General features: G+C 39.3%; 1 protein-coding gene across 5 annotated transcripts in view; it reads right to left on the bottom strand.

The window, feature by feature from the left end:
- The window catches only part of LOC124172808, a 184,651-nt gene that overhangs the window by 52,599 nt on the left and 107,821 nt on the right, over positions 1-24,231 (bottom strand). For all 5 annotated transcript variants that reach the window (XR_006868279.1, XM_046552292.1, XM_046552295.1 and 2 more), the window contains 3 exons: positions 20,239-20,362; positions 15,143-15,319; positions 2,824-3,035 (listed from right to left, as the gene is read on the bottom strand). Coding sequence is in view for 4 of the 5 variants with exons in the window: in XM_046552292.1 (XP_046408248.1) it covers positions 2,824-3,035; positions 15,143-15,319; positions 20,239-20,362 (513 nt within the window). In the remaining variant the exon portion in view is untranslated. The remainder of the gene's footprint in view (positions 1-2,823; positions 3,036-15,142; positions 15,320-20,238; positions 20,363-24,231) is intronic.

Here is a 24,231-nt window from a genome sequence, read left to right as displayed (position 1 = left end):
TCGTAGGCATTAAATTATAGGATTTAAGCAATCTCAAGAAATCTTTAGATGAATTATCATCAGCTAGTAAATTGCAATTAAAATCACCGGTTAGAATGATGTGGACGTTGTTACCAACATTATAAAGTTCATCTAATAAATAGCCAAGTTTATCTAGAAACACTGTGAAGTTACCAAGTGGAGATCTGTACACACTTAATATATACAGCTTCTTATGATTATTTAAAGCTAAACAAGTAACACAGCACTCAAAAGTTCGCTCTTCATTTAGTTGCAGACTAGAAAATTGGTTTGACACAATTGTTAGATTAGTTTTGACGAATATGATGACGCCGCCGTTTTTATGATGAGTACGGGCATACGCATCTGCAACGATATACCCATGAAGTGAGATAGTAGGAAGTTCTTGTAAGGTCAGCCAATGTTCACAAAGACACAGCACATCAGGATGAAAGGTATCTAATAAGGCTTCAAGTTCGAGAAGTTTGTTTCGTAGGCACTGTATATTTAAATGCAGCACGGAAAGTGATCGTTCTGTCACGAGAGGTAGCGATGTTCCTAGTCAAGAGGTTGTCTCAGCAGTAGATGCAGAAGATTAATCGGTGGAGTTGAGCTCACGGAAGAAATTTCGTTTGAAACGAATTTTGTTGACCACGGCATCAACAGGCCAATATTGCAAATCAAGAATTTTTTCAAGATCAGTGGAATCTACTCCTATATTAAAAGAGCCAAAAGAGCTTTTTCCCGACACTGTATCAACATAATCACAATCCATACCAATATTTTTGATGACGTGCTGTTTAACCTCGTCGGTTGCCGTATCCTTACAGATTCGACCCACGTAAACGGCAACTGTCCTTTTGGCCGGGCGAAGAGAAAACGATCTCACGGGGACTTTCTGTTCTCCTTCTTTCTTCGTCAACACTGTCCTTTTATTTACAGAAACGTTAGAATTCAGGGATTTGGGCTTAGAAGATGAAGGGGTGGCTGAGTTGTTATTAGGTTTTGCACTTAGGTCATTAGCTGAATGCTGATTTCGACGATTAACTGTAGCCTTGTGCGAAGATTCAACGGAATTCACCCTTTTGTCACCACTCAGATGGTTTTTTGAAGGCACTGCAGGAGATATGAGTTTAGCGGAGCTAAAGTCACTTTTCAATTTCTGAACCTCTTCTTTGAGAAATTTGATGTCAGCAGTCATTTGCGGTAGATGGATAGCGTTCGCTCGGCAAATAACACATTTCCAGAACATACAGTTCGAATCGTTCAAAGCTTTCAAACAATATTCATTCAAACCAGAGCACTTTTTGTGATATACACCAGGACAGAGACCACAAAAAACAGGTTTTTCTTTTGATTCGACAAAATTATCGCAGAGCACACAAATAAGGTTTTTTAGCTGAGACGCCATCTTGAATATCAGTGTATACTTCCTCTTCCACGTATGTATGTATTAGCCTTAGTTACCTGTGTAAAATTCAATTATTCCGCCTTTGATAAAAACTCTAATATTCATAATCATGGCACTAGAGGCAAGGACAATTTCCATACACCATACGCTAGAACCAAAGGGGTTTTCTTTGGGTCCGAAATATATGGGTATAAAATTGTACAACAGATTGCCCTCTGGATTGAAGGTAATTCAAACTATCGGTGTTTTTATAAGAAAAGTAAGGGATTTTCTACTTCAAAACCTGTTTTATTCCGTAAATGAGTACTTGGGAGTCGAATGAGTGTATTATCTCATTATATACAGTGGAACCTCGTTAAAGCGAGTACGGGCTATAGCGAGACCCCCGCTATTACGAGAGATAGCCGATGCACCGTCAATTGATCCTATAATAAGCATGTTTAAAATTTTGTTTTTATGAGGCCCTTTTGGTGTTGGCTCTCGCCATAGCGAGGGTTTCACCGCTGGAAAAACTTACACCAAGACTCCTTAATCTCTGTAATCGCTAGCGATCTCTTAGAAATGAAGTTAATGGAGTGCTCAGTCTCAAATTTATGTGGTAAACTGTCGTTCGATAAAGAAGTAGTTAATTTTGGTGAAAATATTGTGGCATTAGCATTTGCGAATGCTTGATCTTCTTTTGTTCCTCGGACGGCAGAAAGCAGTCGTCAGCATACCCACACGTCCACGAGTTGCATGAATAAAAAGCATTTGATGGAACACACCGTGGCCAAAAAAACACCAAACACGTCCAAGCGAGAAAATAAAAATAAAGGAGTAGTATGAGGTATATTGGCTATTATTTGCACCACCTCCGGTAAAGCGACAATTCGCTATAGCGAGTGTTTATTGGTGCACCGTGGGGTGTCGTTTTATCGAGGTTGCACTGTACTGTGGAAATTACCATTTGTGTTTTAATCACGGCTATCCGCCATTTTGGTTTGACAATTTTTGGACTCAAGTCTCTTAATGACATTTTCATGTGGCTCAGTTGTGCTCTGCAAATGAACTACTATTTATTTATTTCATAACCAAAAACAGCACAAAGGCCTTTACATTGGCTGTTCCTTAAATAAATAATACCTATAATATAATCAACAATAACACAAAAAATAAAAACTAACAGAAAACAAAATTATTGAACATACAGGGTGTGCTAATTAAGTTTCAAGACTGATTTTTCTCTCGTGCAGCGGAGCGCTTCTAGACCAGTAACGTGACGTTTTATCGAGGTTCCACTGTATATAATTAAGGTATTTTTATATTATGTAATTATTGGACACGTGCAATTTTATTGGCGTGCCTTATATCAATGCACATTGATGTAATTGATCTCTGGGCAAATAAAATGAACGAATAAATGAATATCTCACCAGGTGAATCCTCCTTCCTCCGTCCGAGCATTTTCCTCGAGCCGTTCGGCCTCCTCACCCTCTGGCATTCTCCACCCTTTGCTGACCTCACGTCCGCCGCTGCCGTCTCCGACTCCGTTTCCCTCACGTCTGGTGATTTGGTCGGGGAAGCTTCCACTGTGCTGACCTCGCTGCTCTCCGATACAGATTTCCTCTTCAAAGCGTCTCGCCTCCTGCGGCAATAAAAACAATCATCACTTAAACAAATTTTAATATACCAGGACTAGCCACGGTGAATACTTTACATCAGCGTTTCCCAACCAGTGGGTCGCGGGCAGAATTTAAGTGGGTCGCGGCGTGGCTCTTGAAAATGTACCAAATTTAACTGATTCACCACATAATTTTAATTTTATGTATGTGTCATTTTTTAAATTTTTTTAACATAAAAAATCTTATGAAAGTATACCGGGACTAGCCACGGTGATAACTTTTTACGGAGTCACCCGCAATGCACAAATAGTGCGAAAAATCCACAGAGGAAAAATCATTCGCCTTGACCGGGATCCGAACCCGGATCCCTCGATTTCCGGCCGAGTGCTTTAGCCAGTTAAGCTACCGAGGCGTCATTCTCCCCTGTGGAAATTTGTGGACTATACCGGACAAGGTGGTATGGACTGCTGAGCATATGATGTGACTAGCAGTCCAGGTCGTGCGCATGGCGCCACAGCCGGAGAGCAAAGCCCGAACTTTGAACACTAGAGGTGTTCGCTCTGGACTTATGAAAGTATACCGGGACTAGCCACGGTGATAACTTTTTACGGAGTCACCCGCAATGCACAAATAGTGCGAAAAAATCTTGGTGCAATGCTTATGTTTTTATACTTAGTATGTTTCCATTTCATAAGATTGACCACGTGTATATAAATACCAATTATATGTTTGCGCTTAAGGCGCCGTGTGAATGAATGAAGTAGTGTATCGGCCATATTGGCTTATTTCACTTGGGCTCTGCGTGCCCCGAAACGCATGTTCCTGTCTCTTTCCCACTATCGTGTGAGTGTGTATCTTTCCTTTCATCCTTGTGTCCTCGTCCATTCCTTCTGCTGGTGAGTGGTGAGCTGCCCCAGTGCCATCTATTGGTTACTCTCGTGGGCCACAGCAAAGGGAGTTTTCTGTGTATAAACCCCCGCCGAAATCATGGTAAATGTAAACGTCCTGGCAGCGCAACTGGTAGATCACCTGTCCGGCAACTAGGAGGTTCTGGGTTCGCGTCCCAGTCAGGCAGCATTTTTACCCTTTGATTTCTGGCTCTTTCCATCTACCACAGCACCGTTGTCCTCGTCCTTTCTCCATTATATGTTCCTATCCCTTTCTTTCCTTACCTCTGAATTTATATGTATGTTTGCGCTTAAGGCGCCGTGTGCATGAATGAAGTAATTAATTGTACAATATGCATACATACATATTTGTATGCGTGTGCGTAATCATGGGTGGGGTAGGGGTGGGTCGCGAAAATGGAAAAAATTAAAAGGTGGGTCGCTAGACATAAAGGGTTGGGAACTTTACAGTGTTACCTTCCAATGCACAAATTGAGTGAAAATTCCAGAGATAAAATCATTAAATAAGGATTATTAATGCCCTATCAAACTAAGGGACCTTTCCAACCACAGGCAATTTTAATGTGCTATTAAAGTAAAACCTCATTGCATTGTAATGGAGGGGACCAAAATTTGGACAATTTGATGTATGGAGGTTTTAGTGATAGACAACAATTTTTCATTTCATTCAGAAGAGAAAGGCAATACAGTGAGTCCTCGTTCTACGTCACCCCGTTTAACGTCATTTCGCGATAGCGTCACGAAAATTTTGAGACCGTAACTCGTTTATCGCACCTACGCTTCGCGATAACGTCAAGTCTTTTAAATTTCGCGCGAAAAAAAGGCGAAGCGGCGGGCGTTGCAGGTTGTTCGTATTGTGGGCGGTAATACAGTCAGTCTAAACGAAGTTTAAAACGGTGTGTTTGTTCTTAATTGCAATTACGGTTTTAGCAAAAATTTCTGCAAAATGAATTCTTGCGTAGGTGCGCAAGGTATTACTTGACATAATGGTTTTCAGGAACCTAAAAAGTGATTTCGAGGCATTTTTCCGTGTAGAACTCGGTGTTTTTGTCGTCACTTTTTTCGCCGTGTTCACAATAATTTTGGTTCCCGTAACTGCGACAATGTTTAAGCGATGATGATGCCCAGGCGACCACCATAGCGAAGCCGAAAAGAAAATGCTGGAAGATACAAAAATGGAAAAGGATTTACGTCACTGCTGCTATTGTCGTCGATGAAGGCAGGAACACGTATTTATGCCATATTTTGGCATTCCTATCGTAAAAAATGCCCCAGATATGATACGCTAACATTTTTTTTCGCGTAGAAATTGTGAGGTCCAGGAGCCGATATTCACTTTTTACATTGTTTCTTATGAGATATTATGCTTCGATTAACGTCATTTCGTTTATCGTCACATTTTTCAGGAACGGTAAGTGACGTTAAACGAGGACTCACTGTAATGTCTTTTAAACCATTATATTTATGCATCTAAATAAACATGCATGCATTAGTGAACATATATTTAATATTTAATTGTAACACAATACGAGCCCTATCTCATGATTTTTACCATGATTGAATAGAAAATTATGTGATCTCTATTAACTCAAAGGTCACTTAAAATGATTAGGATAGTTGGATATCTTTCTTCTTATTTACTGTTAGGTATGCTCTCATATGGAACAAAATGGCCATAACTAATGGTTAATGTGAAAATTACAGCATATTAAAGGTGTACAAGAATATGCGTGAAACATTTATTGCTGAAAATGTCATTCCATGTACGTAATCGCGGCTGCATTAAATGGTATCTAGTTGTCTCGGTACGATTTGCGGAGGTGGTTAGGCCATCTCGAGGGTGTCTCCTTGGTATGATAAGTGGAGGTTTCACGACATGAAGAGGTTCACTACAAAGAGGTTTGCATATAAATTTACATGTAAATATGACGGGACCGTAGGGGTGGTATGAAGTATGGAGGTTTACGATGTAAAGAGGTTCACTACATAGAGGTTTTACTGCATAAAGATATGTTTCCCTGAGCTCTGTACCTCATGCATGCATTAGTAATCTCAGACGATATAAAACTCCTATCTTCTCGTATAGAAACTAGGTCCCTGTGATGTCACGTGGAGTGGCATCGCATGGGCGCCAATCTGGCCTTTCTCAAATGAGGTTAAAATTGACCATTGCCATTCGTCAAAACTGGGATTTCTAAAACCAAATATTTTGTATATTATGAATACACTAATGGTGGGTTACGAATAGTAATCAATGCCTTTCGTATTCTTTGATGAAGGAAATAGCCAAATCACCAGTTTCGATACAGCGTATCATCATCTTGATATGCCATATCGAAGCCGGTCGCAAATATATATTTTATTTTGTGGAACAGCAAAGTCTTTTTTTCTTACCCTTGGAGCATCATGAAGTAATAATAATAATAATAATAAATTTTTTTTTGTCCAAGGATCTTATGAATACAACATAGATATAAGACACGTCAAAGTAATCAACATAACACTTAAAAATGTAAAAATGGTCAGAGTTCATTTGTCATTTAAAAATTCATTTACACTGTAGTAGCACTTATTAATTAAAAATTTCTTTAAAGAAGATTTAAATTCCCTATTAGAATTAATCAAATTAATACTTTTGGGAAGGAAATTAAATATTTTTGATCCCATTGCAATGGGACTTTTTGCTGTTATACGTTTTTTATGGAGGGTAACATGGATGTGGCGATGAGACCTAGTTAGGTGCTCATGTACATCATTATTAATTGGTAAATCATTAATGTTCTCTTTTATCAGTAAACATAGTTGGTATATATATATATATACAAGGCACTGTTAACAAATTCAGTTCTTTGAATAAGGGTTTACAAGAATAAGTATAAGGCTTACTCATTATACATCTTATAATCTTTTTTTGCATCTTGAAAATTGTATCTAATAGCGTTACAGTTGATCCCCAGAATACAATACCATAAGTCACTCTACTTATGGTATTGTATTCTGAGAGTAGTTTCACCATGTTACGCCACCCACCATCGCATCCAAAATCACTTCCATTCTTTTAAATACCGTGTATGTCTGTATATAGTCCCCCCTTTTTCCAAAAATGCCCATGATAAAAGTAAAGGGGGGGGACTATATTCAAACGCATTTTTTTAACTTTTCCCGAAACTGAAGCCTCAAAATTAAGGGGGTGTGGGACTATATACGAAGAAATACGGTAATATTATATCTATGCATTATTTTACGTTCGTATTATAGACAGACATCACTCATGTTTAATCAATGCAAGGTGTTCGGTTGTGTATTTTGCCCAACAGAAAGTCGAGCCAAGCCACCTGTTGGCGACACCACGAACATTCGAGTTTTCGATTTTTGTTTTTTGTCACTCCGCGAACGGGAGTGAATTTGTGTTGTGAGTGAGTCGTCCTGTGAACTTCCCACGTGCATGATCGAAGAGCAACCCTGGGAGAACGGCCTGCCCGCGTCCTAGCCGGATCGGTGAGTGGTATGCACCAGCGTGGCTCGACTTTGATCGAATAATTGTAATTTAGTAATTCGTAATATACAGTCCACAATTCTTATAATCACGTTCGAAAGTGATCACAAGGCAAGATGCTGCTTCATCCTCCCAAGTGGATGTTGACGTCACCTGGCATTTTATTCTTCGTGATTTTGAATATTAAGCCTGAATCACACGATCACTTTTTTTCGTCGCGAAAGTGATCACTATCGCGATCACTTCTCCCGTCGCGAAAAGCGATCGCTCTAGTAATCATTTTTCTGAATCACACGGTCACTCCCACCGTCACCTTTCGCATCATTTCCAATATCACAGCTCGTTGTCATGGGACCCAATCACGAAATTATATAGCGTGTTTGTTTATTTATGCCGTTCCCACGATTGTCAAACGCTGCACTGCAATCGCTCCATAGGGGAATGCGTTTCGATTGGCTGATATGGGATTTTAGGGACGGTCTTTGGGACGGAAAAAGCGACCGGACGAGTGATGAAAAATAGCGATGGGAATCCTCGTCGCGATCGCGAAAAACTATTGCCGGCGACGATCACTTTGCGAGTGATCGCGATAGTTATCACTATCGCGACGAAAAAAAATGATCGTGTGATTCAGGCTTTACTCGAGTCACGAGTGCTACACATTACAATTCTGTTGCCTTGCCTGACACTCTGCCTTTCGATGCAGCTATGGAAATTCTACCAAGCTACAGGCGGTCCTCGACTTTCGTACACTCGGCTTTCGTACAATTTGCACTTTCATACCTTCAAAAGTGACACCTTTTACTTGACATCGGTACGCTAAATTCGGACTTTCGGACGTGTGTCTGTATTTTTTTTAAATTCCCGCGGGGTTTACTGCGCATCCCAACATTCAATTGTTTCAAATGGCAGTATATGCAAACAATACGAACGTATACAAGCACGAATGTCAACTGCCGAATGTCGAATTTTGGCGTGAAAATTAACCCTAGGAAGACTGAAAAAAAATTATCGCGTAATAGCCTGACTGGGTCCAATGGACCCTGAAACATTTTTTCCACAATATTACCAGTTTTTGATGAATTTAGACTGAGTTAAGTGATGTTTTCCATCTTATTTACTTCCTCAGCATATTCTTTGTCTTTATTATTATTAAATTATTTTGTTTGAAGCTATTATTGCAGCGAAGCATAATATTATTCCTTTTATCAGAAATATCACTCCACTTTTCCCATTTTTATGAATGTTCATTAGCACAATAACATTAACACAAATTACAAAGTGGATTTTCTGTCAATGATAAATTAGATATGTAACAAATTTAATGAAACAAAAGTATGATGAATTTACAAAAGTTATTAAAAACTGTAATGCTACTACAGGCACAGATTGCATTAAATTTCTGAATGATCTTGGCATATAATTTGTGCCCATTGTGAAAAGGATGTTCGTGTCTTTCTATCCCTTTTGTAGTTGCACTTACGATACTTATTTTCCTAGGTTGCTAAGGTTGTCAAGGAGTGTGTCACATTTTCTTTTTCACCATGTAAATCTTCCGAAAGTTGATTTTCTCTTGGATTCCATGAGATACCACTTTGTTAGGAAATCCTGTAGCCTGTATGGCACTTACAGTCGTGAGCTCGGGTGGAATCCCTCGTTTATTTTACCTTATGATCTCTACAATCGCTAAATCTCTGGAAAGTAGTGGGTTACCTGTTTATGTTTCTGGCTGATTAGTCCCTCAACCATACCTGTAACTAATCTTTTCCCTTGATTGACCTCTCGAATTTTATGAGATTCTCTACCTGTGTATACTTAGACATTCCACTTGTATGAATCACTACTATGACTTGCAGCCAAAATTTTAATTCCATACTTTCCTGGTATTGATGATACAAACTCCCTAAAATTACAGCGCCCACGGAACATCAATAAATGTTCGTCAACTGTCATGCAGGATCCTGGCACGAATGCATATTTCAAATATTCATTCCGCCCATCAAATATCTCTCTAATAGTCTGCAATTTGTCTTTGCCTCTGCTTTCCCTCATTTCTGTCGCATTATCAAATCAAATAACCCGCAGTATTACTTTTGACTCCATAATACTGTTGCATATTGGCTGCCCGTCTAGTTTACTCCAAAGTTCTGAAAAATTTTGATTTTTTACTTGTAAAAATGATATATATTAGCATCGCCAGAACCTTATTTATTTCAGTCATCTTCTTCATTCTACAAAGCTTGAAAAACTAAACCTTTCAATGGTGGTCTATTTTCTATCAACATCAAAGATGTTAGGACGCAAAATTAGCAAAAGAGCATAAGACAATAAAAATTCCGCACGGCTCACGGGATATGACGCAAAATATTACGCCTTCGCATTCTACCCTTTTTAGTGACATGAGGTTTTTTTTACCACTCCTCATTCAGATTGAGCGAAATAAAAATTACTCCCAATAGGAATTCCCCATTTTCGTATTTCTATCATGTTCTCAGGAAGATGAAGAAGAATCAGCCAAGGTTCAGTTCTTCTTCATCCTTATTCAACATTTTAGGCTTCATCTCCACCGGATTCCCTACTACCCTCCTCCTGTTAGCGCTGTATATTTAGAAGCTGAACACGTCGTTCTGCAATCTTTAGATAAATGCACTCCAAATGTGTGTCACTATTAGCAAGCCTGTGAATAAAGTGACAAAGAAATTTATCAATTTTTCATTCCAAACTTCACTTAGATATAAATGGAAGATAACATTGTTCGTGCTACTCCTTAGTTGTAAATTCAGGTAAAAATTAGCAAAGCACTGTCTCGTATTATGTTTCTGATATCATCAAGCAATTCAAAGAATTCAATAAATACGCTAGAACAGCAAATTCTTACAATAATTATAAACAATCCTTTTTGTTATTACCTCAAAAATATCTTGATAGCTATTTTGACTGTAATATCCAAATGGCGACGCCGACTTCTTAGCCCCTCAACTGCACAGTATATCAATAGTCACTCTATGAATTCAGTCACATCAATACCTCACTACGCAAAATTTGGCACCACCAAGCATCCGGTAAAGATAGGAATAAGGACATTGCTGTATATCATAGTAGTTGTCATCTAACTAATCCATCTGAGGAGTAAACGATTTGGTAAATGAGGTAAATACTGAAGAAGTTCATTAGAATGAAGGAATATAGTATTTTATACAATCCATAAAGTTTTTTACCTACCATGCCTGGTATCAAAATGTAATGATAGAATTCAAGTTCTTCAATGTCTTCAGTTAGATAGTTGGAATAACAGCAAATGTCGGCAGGCAGCGAGACCACTCCAGCTTGCGAGCGTAACTTCTGACTGTCCACCACGAAAGCACCGCAGACGCTAGATGAACGGTCTCACATATAAAACTAACAGATTATGGGACTAAATGTTGATAATTCACACTGTGTGTGCGTCAAACCAGAGAAAGTTACAAAAACTACCCATTACGAAACGATGTGGATACATGTTTCTGACTGTGTCACTCTAAATGTGATATTGGACGAGCATATGAAAGGCTTCAAGCCAATCTAAAAAAATGCCCACTTATTGGTAATAACTATAGCCTACGACTTTGTTTATATCACCATAAACATTGAATCTCCCAAAAATACAAAGTAAATAATAAAATTGCTGATAAGTTGAAATGAATCACCTATAGCATTGAAAATAGTCGACTGGGTCCAATGGACCCAGTCCGTCCACTATGTAACTTTGTAGTATACTATAAAATGTAATGAGCCCATTCTCGTTATTTCTTGCTATGCTTTAGAGGACATACATTTAGGAAAAGTCACGGCGTCAAAATGAGTTCCGTGCATTTTTGGCATAATTATAAACTTTCAAAACTACCAACTGGGTCCATTGGACCCAGTCCGTCATTCTAGGGTTAAAAGGTATCCAGAGTGCGGGTTCAAGGATTACATTTTGTAATGCTTCTTGATATGTCTTTTTATTTATAGTGAACGTAATAAGTGGAATGTCAACTTAAACGCTAAGAGGAAGCTTCACTCGATAGCCAACGGAGTTCTCGTTTTTTTAACTTTTATTTACAGTTTCTGCGTATTTTCAAAAGAAATTAGATGATTTGAGGAATTTTATTAACATATTATTAAAATTTAGTTCATTGAAATAAAATCCCTGAAAAAAAAAAGGTTTTAGAACTAATATTCCGCTCTTTTGGAACGTAACCCCTAATTAGTATGGAAGTCAATGGTTCGACTTTCGTACATTCGACTTTCGTACAAGTTCTCAGGAACGCATTTTGTACGAAAGTCGGGGACCGCCTGTACTGCACTTGAAATAACGACAAACACATTTTAGGCCTGAAAGTGGGTGTGTTGAATGGACAAAATTTTATAAGAAATGAATTTGAAATACAGTGGAACCTGGATCTATCGTTTTTCAAGAGGATGGATGAAAAAAAACGATGAATGCGGGAAAACAATGAATGCTGGAATGTTTAGCTGGGTTGCCTATGTCCCAGAAACCGCTGAATTTTGGCGAGTAATAAGGCCATTCATTAACCCTTTTAGTGCCAGGGGGCCGATCGTAAATCGTGACTCTATTTGGCATTGTTCTTGCTGACAATTCCTAAAAAAATGCCCGAGAATGAATGTGCTATACTCTCGAGAAAAGCCTCTTGCCGTGGGCAGGAGCAGCGGCAGTAAGCAGACGGAAGCCGATGTTCACCTGTTTTTGGAACACAGCAATCGCCTTTTAAAACACATACAACACAAATAGTACGCTATACGTGGTATAGTACGCAAGTAAATGAAATATAATGGATATTATTCAGAATATATTCAAGTAAACTGAGAGAAATAACTTCCACTCATAAATATATATTGGATGTGAAAATGCCAGTGTTGTGCGCGAATGAATTTCTGTATGCCTTTATGAAATATTTGGTTTGCTAATTTCGTGTGATGAACCGATGGTGTCTTGAATAATGTCTCGTTAACTCCAGTTGTAGATAAGAAGTAATCCCTGAAAACTTCAACGCAAGAAACTATAATTAAAATTACGTTTTCCACGCATATGTATGTGTTACAGAAATGTATGCATAAACTTTCTTAATTTCTATCATCAATGCGATGCAACTTCCTTATTCTATGCCATACCGTTTAATGTGTAAGCATATTCTAGGTAGTGGCACACGTAATTTTAACTGTAAGTTGGAAATTCGTCTCCCTTAGCATTCTTCTACCCAAGCTTCTACCTTACAACTGTACCCATGTTTTCGTCTGCTTAAGTTTCAGCATACTCGCTTATTTTGCGTCAGTGCATGAAGTACGAAATATAATGTGTAGTAAAGCGTATACTGCCTTAAACTTTTCTTCAATCATGGAGATTGAGGGACAGCTAATTAAATCCTGCATCGGTGCATTGTAAATTGTTCTTGATAATGTTTACTCACTGAAAACCTAACAATGGAAGGCATTTTTCAACATGAGATTGAAGTAATTTTAATTTTAAAGGTCTTACGTGACTCTCCTCGATTGCAATGGATATTTAAAAATATTTCTTTAGGCTGCAATACATCAATTTCGAAGTTTCATGCTTACAACTTATGTATTGACTTTACTTTGAAAGTGGCATTTGCACGATTCATTATTTCCCGCGAAATTATCACGGCAGCTACTGTTGACCGTTCCGAAATCACTGCCTTGCTTACAGTGGCAGTACTGTTTTCCGTTCCGTTTTGCAGCAGCAGTAGCAGTACTGCCAGTGAATTACGGAACGCGCCCTTTATTTGGGACAAACGTTGAATGAGGGAAAACGATCAATGCGGGAACGATAGATTGGGGTTCCACTGTAAAAGATTTTGAAATTCCAGGATGGTTGAGTAATTCAAGCACAGTTCCCGATATTCCTGGTATGACAGATAGAACAAATACAGTAGATTCCGGTTAATGGGGACATATCGGGACTAGTACACTTTGCCCCAATAAAGCGGCTGCCCCAATTAGGCGAACTATCCTATATATGGGCATAAAAATACGCTGAAGTGACAGAAAGAAGACTAAAGAATGTTTATAATGCAACTTAAGTTTATTATACTATTAATTTGATTGATGAATCAGCGTCTTTAGTTATTTTATTATCATTTTTAAGAGTTATAACAATTTAGTTTAAGATATTTTTCACAGCCTCCCGCAACGCTACTAAGTCCTATCCTATTAAAGAAAAGTCCTATCCTCTTGCGGATAGTATAACAACAAGAGATTTCAAAATAGGGCAATAATAGAAACATATGTGAAAAATAAGAGTAAATCAAAGGAGGAAAATATAAAAATTTATATTCTGAAAACAAAAAATTTAATTTCGTCGCGAGTATAGAGTCTATGTCGCTGTCTCATGGCCCAATAAAGCGGCATGCTGTCCCAATGAAGCGGAGAATACTCTGGGATATTCCTCTATTGGGTTCTGTTCTTCAAGATCGGCCCCAATTAAGCGGCTGCCCCAAGTAACCGGTGGACCCATTAAACGGAATCTACTGTAGTAACAAAAACTACTCGAAGCACAAAAAATAAAAGCTCGAGAGCAAAAACAAAACCCTGCCGATAAATCGGCTAGCTTGTGTTAAAAGGGTTAATATCACAGCATTGGTTACCCAGATAAATTCCTATCAAGGCATCACCTGAGTACCGATATCAGGGTTCCCACTCTAACTAAATTATAAAATTCACGGTTTTTTTCAGGTTTTCGCGGTCTAAACTGCGTCAAATTCACGGTCTGTTTGATAAGCCATTTTTGGAAGAAATATTGATCTCATAAAAATCGCTGGCCGCACGTTAACTAAAATTATAACAAAGGCGATAAGCCCTGGGAATGCAAAACGCAGCAATGAAAGCGCTATAATGACGATGCCTATCGTTAGCAAAATTTAGGGCCGGCTAAAGGTTGTTAGTGAGAAAATGGAGGGTGACAGGGAAGTGAAGAGGTGTCTGATTTCTCACCAGGGTTAATGATCACTTTGGTTAAAAGGTCGTTCAATCACAGCCTTAAGGTCTGTGTCGTCATGACCATGGCCCTTATATACTGGTTGCTAATCTCCCGATATATTCTGGCTCGGGAGTGTTGCCTGAGATTTTGCTTTTTTACCCCTCAAACCCCTCACACGCCTCCCCTCAAACACAACTATGGGCACAGTGCGCTGTCACTAGGGGAAAAATGGAACTAACTGCACTGTCGGCGGCGGTATATGCTTTCGACAGCTCAGTTATTTCCATATTTCCCCTAGTGACAGCGCACTGTGCCCATAGTTGTGTTTGAGGGGAGGTGGGTTTGAGGGGTAAAAAAGCAAAATCTCAGGCAACACTCCCGAGCCAGAATATGTCGGGAGATTAGCAACCAGTATATAAGGACCATGGTCATGACGACACAGACCAATACTTGCGCTTTGAATATACATTTGCAGATAATTGCGTGGACAGTATCTGCGAGTGACTGACCTACTTTTATTTTGATCCGTCAATCGTAGATCTACAATCAAGTTTGAGAGGTTTTTAAGGTTTTACGACGAATTTCACGGCTATTTCCAGGTTTTTTCACGGTAGACAAAATTCACGGCTTATTCACGGTTTTAAGGTTTTCACGGTTGAGTGGGAACCCTGGATATTTGAGGACAATACCCGATGCCATGCGGGTAGTGTCCTCAAATATCACAATAATATGGTTGGGCATCTTTACCTGAATTCCTCCTCGAGAAGAGTCCACCGCCTTTCATCCAGTGATGTCGAATTTATGTCTTCCGCCGAAAACTCCTTCTCAAGCACAGACGTCCGGACTGACATCAATGCGGTACTGCATGCCAATTTCTCCTCATCCAACCGCTTACGGACAACCTCAAGAGCTTCCAAAGCTTCCCTGAAAAGTAGAAATGGACACTATAAAAAACAAATATACAGTGTGTCCCAAAAAGAATGACCCGATTTTAAATAAGATTATTTATTAGGAAGAAGGGCTTAACATCAACATATTGAATACCAAATTACTCACAAAAGACGAAAGTTAATAAAAAACCATCATAAATGTTCAATATGTCCTCCATTGGCTGCGCAGATGAAATCTAGCCGAAAGCTGAATTCATCCCAAACTGAGTGTAAGATGTCTTCTGTCACTGAAGCTACAGCAGCTGATATTCATGTTTTTTGTTCATCAACGACACGAGGTAAGGGAGGAACGTAAACACGCTGTTAAACATTTCCCAAACGGAAAAAATCGTTTGGTGTAATGTCAGGGGACCTAGGAGGTCAAGAGTGTAAAGCCTATTCTCGCGGTCCTGTACATCATCTTCAGCGAGACTGGCTGCACCTTATTGTTAGACCTAATTGTTAGACCAATGGTCTAAGGATTGCACGCTCCACATCAGCACTCGTAGTGAAATTCGGCGGATTCTTCTAAAACTCTAAACAATGCCGATAACATCTGGTGCTGTTTCGCTTGCCTAGTGACATTTGTTTCAATATTATTACAAGTTAAAATCAGGTCATTCTTTTTGGGACACACTGTATTTTAACGATTTACAGAAAACTCCCGATTATCCGGCTGCAGTTTATCCGGGTTGCGGATTATCGGTGCACGATTTTCACTCTCGCTACATTTTTTCCGCGATCTTTATTTTTAAAAATTGGATGCAAAACATCGGAATTACGGCATTAATAATAGCATACGCCGGGCTTATTTTTTCTGTTAGAATTCCCTTTCGTAAAACAGAAGCGATCATGCGCTAGCTGCATTCACTGGAGCACCGTGTTCCTGTTTTCCAAGCATGGCAGTGCGCGACCGCACTCCTTGATCACGGATACGCAGCACGCAGCAGTTGTGCGAGACGCTACTACGTTGGTGTGGTGCCTATCGGTGTTGTTTCCCACGTCAAGCAGCAGTTTTGAAGCATTCGTGCCAACCACTTTTCTGTATCCGTGATCACGCAGCCACGGAGGTGTGGTTTTCGAAACTAGACCATACATGGAGAGTTAATAATACGAGTACAACCATGTTATCACCGCTAAAAAGATCACGAACTAGCGAAGAAAGCTCTCAATGAGTCTGGGAAGCACTCTTAAATAACAGAATATGTAACTGCACAACTAATAATATATTGCTTGTTTTACATAAATTATGGACGTATCAAGACATTTAAGTGAAAGCTTGGGTTATCCGTGTCTTCGGATTACTCGTGTCATCTCTCCCCATCGTTAGCCTGGATAATCGGGTGTGTAATGTATATTTTTATTATTTTTATTTTATAATTACATTATAATTAGAAATTGTCGATTAGCAAAGCTGTTGAGGTTTGAAGGGTCAAGATACCACTGTATTCAACGTGTATTTAACAAATAATTTTTCTTCTGCCCATATTCGTCCTTGCTTGGACAAATTAATGAAAAAAAAATAGAGCGGAGGGAGCTCCACGAACTTATCGTCTTTCTCTTGTCACTTCCAGTTCCGGTCTCGCAGCGCCTAACCATCGTAAAGTGGCAATGTTCGGAACTACAGTAACTATTGTCAGGACATGAATTCTCACTGCTAGTACTGCCAACTATCCATGGGCGTACCCAGCGAGGGGCAGGAGAGGTCAGCTGTCCCCCCCCCCCCTCTAGAAGCAAAAATTGTTAGGGAGTATGGTAGGGGAAATGACGACTAGCGAAATCACTATTTAAGGTGTTAACAAGTGTATTTAAGGCTTGATACATAAAACTCGACATGCGGTCAAAGAGACTGATGCCACACGCACACTAGCCATAGGATACAATGCAATGAAAAACAGAATGCCTAAATATAGATTTAGGATTCAGCCGCTGTGGCACTGCTCTGTGGCGCCCAATACAAATCACTGGCAGCTGTTGAATTACACCACCATTAAAAAAACAACAAAAATTGCAAATGTCTTTAAGGAAAATTATATTTTTTCAAGCAAATAATTTGAAAAACTAATAAAGAGCTGTTAGTTTCCTTAAAATGATGATTTCATTCACCTTTTTCATGCTTAAATCTTACCTACAATTTGAACAACCATGGCTTGCCCCCCCCCCCTCCCTTAGTTTTAATCCTGGGTACGCCCTTAAATATCTTAACTTAAAACTTTTTCTGGTTCCGGTTTAAATCAGAACTGTACAAAAGTGTATTAATAAGCCTTCTAAAAGCAAAATTGATTGTTTGAGGCGTAACTTGGTGAAAGCGATTCATAACTAAATTAAAAAAGAAGAACTTTGTGCTTTCACATTAATATTTATTCACAATTAAACACTTTCTGTGAACTTTTCCCGAAACTGAAGCCTCAAAATAAGGGGGGGGGGACTATATTCGGAGAAATACTAATTCGGAGGAATTTCTAAAATGGCGTGGAATTGCGCGAATGCATGAACGAAATTAGAACAGGGGCTATTTTGACGTCTCGCATCCACGCATTCTCGCACGTGTTCTAGCAATTCACCGCTTTACACGATGGGAATTTGATTGTGCCATCGCATGTACGTCAGATTGCACAATTCCACGTACCGTGTAAAACGGCCTATATAGTGGGTGAGGAGAGGCAGATTTTAAATGAGGTACAGAGGAGACAGTAGGGAATGGATGGAGTGAGTACTTAGCGGAGAGGGGATGTTGGAAACAGTGTTTTAGAAGGTACAATTGTTAGGTAAACGAGGGAGGGGAGGGAAAAGAATAGGATTTTTAGATAGAATGAAAGGGACTAGGCCTAATTTTGAATTTTAGAGGGAATTTTAAACTTTGATTTTAGACAGTAGGAGGGACCGAAATATGGGCACTGTGTAAAATCGAAGTGTGTAAATTCAAGAGTTGGTATTGAGGAGGAGTATAGTTTTCTGGATAACACTTGCTCATTATTTTTAGGACTTTGTGCTTTCACATTAATATTTATTCACGACCATTGCTTCAACGTTATGCGTCATCATTAGGTGAACTCTACAGAGGTCCATCACATCCTTTTATACCAGGCTAGAAGGGGTAGGGAGGAAGGTAATTAGGTTGAACGGATTGGTCAACAGAGAAGAGGGAGGGGGAAAAAAACTTGGTCATATGGTACGGAAGAAGTTAGGGGAAGGAGGCTCCCTTAGGGAGGGCATGGCAGGTGGAGGGGGGATGGTTCAGGTGAGAGAGAGGCCGAAGAGTTCGTCATGTCATTAGCCCAGGTACCTTCCTCCCTACCCCTCCTAACCTGGTATAAAAGGATGCGATGGACCTCTGTAGAGTTCACCTGATGATGACGTCTAACGTTGAAACAATGGTCGTGAATAAATATTAATGTGAAAGCACAAAGTCCTTCTAAAAATAATGAGCAAGTGTTATCCTGAAAACTATACTCCTCCTCAATACCAACTCTTGAATTTACACACTTTGATTTTACACAGTGCCCAAATTTCGGTCCCTCCAACTGCGTAAAATCAAAGTTTTACTATATTAGCCCAGTGAAATCCCTAGAATCTCCCCTTCCATTGTGAACTTCCCTCTAAAATTCAAAGTTAGGCCTAGTCCCTTTCATTCTATCTAAAAATCCTATTCTTTTCCCTCCCCTCCCTCGTTTACCTAACAATAGGGTGGTTTCCTTTTTTTTTTTGCTTTAATCGAAAGATTATTACTCCTGGAGTACGTATTTCACGCCTTTAGATTTTTAAATGACAACATCTATTTTTCGCGATTAAATGAAAAGTGAAAATTTTCAAGCGCGCGAAAACACGACGCTTAAGTATGAATGCCGGGAAATATCTCCGTACGTCGTATTTCTGGTTCCCCCTCCCGCCCGGTGAGGTGACCTTGAGGTGAGGCTTAGGGCTGATATGTCACGCTGATACGATGCTAGCGGATAGCTGAGTACCTTGCTGGATGGTAGCGCTTGGCTTAAAAAAGGTTTATTAATACCTTATCAAACGAAGAAAACTTTCCAAACTTAGCCAGTTTTAATAGGTGATTATTAAGACATGTTTCCCTGAGCTCTGTGTCTCATGCATGCATTGGTAACCTCAGACGATGTATAACTCCTATCCTCTCGTGTAGAAACTAGGTCCCTGTGACGTCACGTGGAGTGGAATCGCATGGGCGCCAATCTGGCCTTTTTCAAATGAGGATAAAATTTGACCCTTGCCATTCGTCTAAACCGGTATTTCAAAAACCAAATAATTTGTGTATTATGAATACACTAATGGTGGGTAACGAATCGCAATCAATGCCTTTCGTTTTCTTTGATGAAGGAAACTACCCTATAGTACCTTCTAAACCACTGTTTTCAACATCCCCTCTCCGCTAAGTACTCACTCCATCCATTCCCTACTGTCTCCTCTGTACCTCATTTAAAATCTGCCTCTCCTCACCCACTATATAGGCCGTTTTACACGGTACATGGAATTGTGCAATCTGACGTACGTGCGATGGCACAATCAAATTCCCGTCGTGTAAAGCGGTGAATTGCTAGAACACGTGCGAGAATGCGTGGATGCGAGACGGCAAAATAGCCCCTGTTCTAATTTCGTTCATGCATTCGCGCAATTCCACGCCATTTTAGAAATTCCTCCGAATTAGTATTTCTCCGAATATAATCCTCCCCCCCCCAATTTTGAGGCTTCAGTTTCGGGAAAAGTTCAAAGAAAGTGTTTGAATATATAGTCCCCCCCCCTTCACTTTTACCACAGGCATTTTTGGAAACAAGGGGGGACTATATTCAGACATATACGGTATTTGATGTGATGTGTAGAAATAAATTTTTCAGATTTCCATGCTTAGCGGACATCCTGAGTTAGTGACAGAATAAGTAAATGTCATTGGCTCACCTCCTCTCCTGGTCCAGCATCTTGAGCCAATAGTCTGCTTCCTGCCGCTGACTGCGAGGTGTCTTGCTCGGAGAAACGGGAGGGGGTGATTCCTCCACTGAGGGGATGGTCTCATCTTCAGGCCCTGATGAATAGAACTTACTTTATTCAGGGTGTCCAATCAAAGCATAACAATTCATGAATAGGGTGGTTTCCTATTATTTTTTCAATTGCCTAAATCGAAAGATTATTACTCCTGGAGTACGTATTTCATGCATTTAGATTTTTAAATGACGATATCTATTTTTCGCGATTAAATGAAAAGCGAAAATTTTCAAGCTCGCGAAAACGCGACGCGTAAGTAGGAATGATGGGAAAAAAGTCCGTGTGACGCATTTCTGGTTCCCCCTCCCGCCTTGTGAGGTGACCTTGGAGAGGCTCTGAGCGCTGATACGACGCAGGATGCTATCTGGTAGTGATTGGCTTAAAAAAGGTTTATTAATACCTTATCAAACGAAGAAAACTTTCCGACCTTAGCCAGTTTTAATTGGTCATTATTAAGTCATGTTCCCCTGAGCTCTGCGCCTCATGCATGCATTGTTAACCTCAGACGATGTATAACTCCTATCCTCTCGTGTAGAAACTAGGTCCCTGTGACGTCACGTGGAGTGGCATCGCATGGGCGCCAATCTGGCCTTTTTCAAATGAGGATAAAATTTGGCCCTTGCCATTCGTCTAAACCGGTACTTCTAAAACCAAATAATTTGTGTACTATGAATACACTAACGGTGGGTAACGAATCGCAATCAATGCCTTTCGTTTTCTTCGATGAAGGCAACTACCCTATAATTATAGGTTTTCCAGGGAAAGTCTACAAAACTTCAGCAGGGCTATTCTGATAAACGAGGCCATACGTATGGCCGGCCGTAACTTTCTTATGGCCTGACCCGAAATTACCGCCTATACCGATTCCAATCTCGAGGGGCCATATCGTATGGCCCGGCCAAAAGTCTTAAAGCCCTTTCTGCAGGCGAGTATGAGAATTATAATTGGTACTATAAGTTGGGTTCACTTTTTTGGAACACTAGTCATTTTTTGAAAAGGAAGTTTGTTCTTACGTGGATAAAAAATTAGTTCTATGTTCCTTAACTGAAATGGACTCTTATTAAAGGATAAATTTGGATTTTCTTTAAACTCTGATCAGGCGGCAGACGCTGAAGATCTTTAAAAAAAGTGAAGAACGCAAATCACGGACGAGAAAAAGCAGAAGAAATTTGTACACGATTTGTACCCTACAGTATTATAATATTCGTGAATTGTACATGTAATCGATAGAGTAAGAACATGATATCCTATTGTAGTTCTAACCCTATTTCTCTCCTTTCAATGGTGTAACTATTGTCTCATGGCTGCAATAATTTGCCCTCAAAAGCCGTAGAAGGCCAATGCACGAAATCTAAAGATGAAATTGAAACCTTAAGTTTCATTAATTTTATTATAAGAGGCTTATGTTAAGGTAGCTGTATAAAATTAAAACATCAATATGAGAAAAGCATTCTTTCCTTGATTTGTGGACGACATTTGTCCTTTACGCATCGACTTACTGAAGATTGCCTTATACTGCCAAAAAATGTGTTGCCCTATGTTTCTTAGATATCCTCCCTCATGAATGGTAATGCTACGAGAATCTTAAAATATAAAACATTTAATAGCGGATATTTCAAGCTACCTACAGCTTTTCTAAACAAGTAAGAAATCTGCTAGCAAATGTAGCACAGAATGCAAATAAAAGCCCGTTCCTCCGTTCACTTTAACAGAGCATCCTTTAAAAAGTATTTCTAACTTTTTAACTTCAAGCGAAGTTTTAGTTCATCCACTATATCTATTTACGAATTAAGTAACAACTTCTTTTGACGCGCGGAAATATTTAATGAAAATATTAGTGATGGGTCGGTTCGATTCCTCGATTCTTCGATTCCTCGATTCTCGGCCAAGAACCGGAATCGAAAACGAGTACTTGCCAAGGCGAAAAATCGATTCCGATTCCAGTAGTACTTCAAACAACAAAATATACGACCGCGTTTCCAACAGTCATTTGAATTTTCGCGCCACGTAATCGTAATAACAAAACACATATCTTCTTGGGATGTGCGAGTACTCGAAAATTCAAGTCGATCGAGTAGTTGGTACTCGACTCGAGCGTTTCGAGTCGCATTACGAATGTCGAGTCGAGTAGTTAAGGTTACAGTGCTTTCGAGGCTAATAGGTCCAGCAATCTGCCGACAGGAAGCGCTATCATGAAACTCATGTAATAATGCAGTTTTTAAAGCCGATAAGTCATTCTAATGCCTTGGCCTGTTAGTTTCAGCTTGCCGAATACACTATAGTTGTCGACGTGGGCGCCGAATACCTTTACGCCAGCCGCAGCGGCCGATGGTCTTCCTACCCGGCGCACACTAGTCTGAAATCGGAAAAAGCTGGAATGAAGGCCAAAATGACCTTTTTAGGGATAGGGACTTGAAACTCAGCGTAAATACTCATATATCATTACCAAATATTGCTTTATATGCCATTTCACATAAATACGAACCTTTAGTGAGATACAGAGGCCCAAGCATGACCAATTTTTCAATGCCACGCGAGATATCGTTTTTCCTCAAAAAATCTTTGAATTTATCCAAGTGGTTTTGCGTTGGTGTGAGTTTTATGGAATATAAAACGCAATATTCCTTTGATCTAGTGCTTTGCCTATACTTTCAATGACTTTCGAAGATTTTGGCTCTCATCTGTCGGGTTTCACAACGCAAAATGGCCGACCCGTTTTTCACGTGAAATTTGACATAAAGTAGACATTATCTTTTGTTTACGAAAAATATAACTCGGAAAATTTGAACCAAAATATAAAGTAGAGATTTCTAAAGAGTACTAATAAGAAATCTTGAAAAAAAAAATTTGCGACGAAGGAAATAAGAGCGATTTTTCAATCGCGCGTCAAGGCTGAGCTACACGCTGCGGAACTTTAAGGCTTGGTAACATAAGGCCGATTTTTCAAGTTTTTTAAAACATTAGTCTTGAAAATCGTCATTTAAAGCATAGATAATCGTCTTCATTGACATTGACACTAAACTGAGGATGTTAAAAAGTAGGGATGAGTCGATTCCACTTTTTTTCGATTCCGATTCCAATTTCGATTCCTTCAAATCGATTCCCGATTCTCGATTCCGATTCCATCGATTCTTACTCCTTATAGCAGGTGGGATTTTGATTTATCTGTGGTATTGCTGTCATTAAAATTTAAGAATTGAATGCAATAAAATAACTAGGGATGGACAGATCCAGGATTTTTGGAGCCAGATCTTTCGAATCGGATATTTTCGATTCCAAATGCATTTTTGAATTCCTGCCATTAAACAAAGTCATTATTCAAGTTTATTGTGGGCACATACAATCAATGGAATGCTTTTTAGATTTTCATACACATTTTTATGTTTTTATAAATTAAAAATTATTTTATGGGCTTTCAAGTTGTTTTTTAAAAACATCTTTAAATACTCAGGGCCTAAACTGTTACGCTTGGGTTTGGAAATGAAAATAGGAAAAATCTTAGGATGAACCACTGACCAGTAGCGTAGCGAGAGGACCCCCCAAAATATAAAAACACAATTACTTTCCTTCATAAAAGGAAACAAAATATTAAAATCATGAATTTACAAAAATGAAAAAAAAAATGAATCTCTGAAAAATGAAGTTTTTTGTATTATGAAGGGCGTTAAAATTAGTTTGAAAACCTCTCCTTTGTACCCTGCTGTTTAAAAATTTCCCCCCCTGGTTTTGGACCCCCCCTTAACAAAATTCCTGGCTACCCCCCTGCTATCGACTGAATTCAAATTTTCCTCACACGCGTTTCCCCCGAATTTTACTTTCTCATCGCATACGGACTTGTGTTTAATCCGAAAATGCTTTAGTATGATGAGGTGGATTTAGCACATCCTCGCAATAATTTACGCCATAGTG

This window comes from Ischnura elegans (genome assembly GCF_921293095.1).
Source record: "Ischnura elegans chromosome 13 unlocalized genomic scaffold, ioIscEleg1.1 SUPER_13_unloc_3, whole genome shotgun sequence".
In the NCBI taxonomy this organism is placed as follows: domain Eukaryota; kingdom Metazoa; phylum Arthropoda; class Insecta; order Odonata; family Coenagrionidae; genus Ischnura; species Ischnura elegans.
The sequence above is the reverse complement of the archived record's forward strand: the minus strand, read 5'-3'. Positions and strand labels throughout refer to the sequence as shown.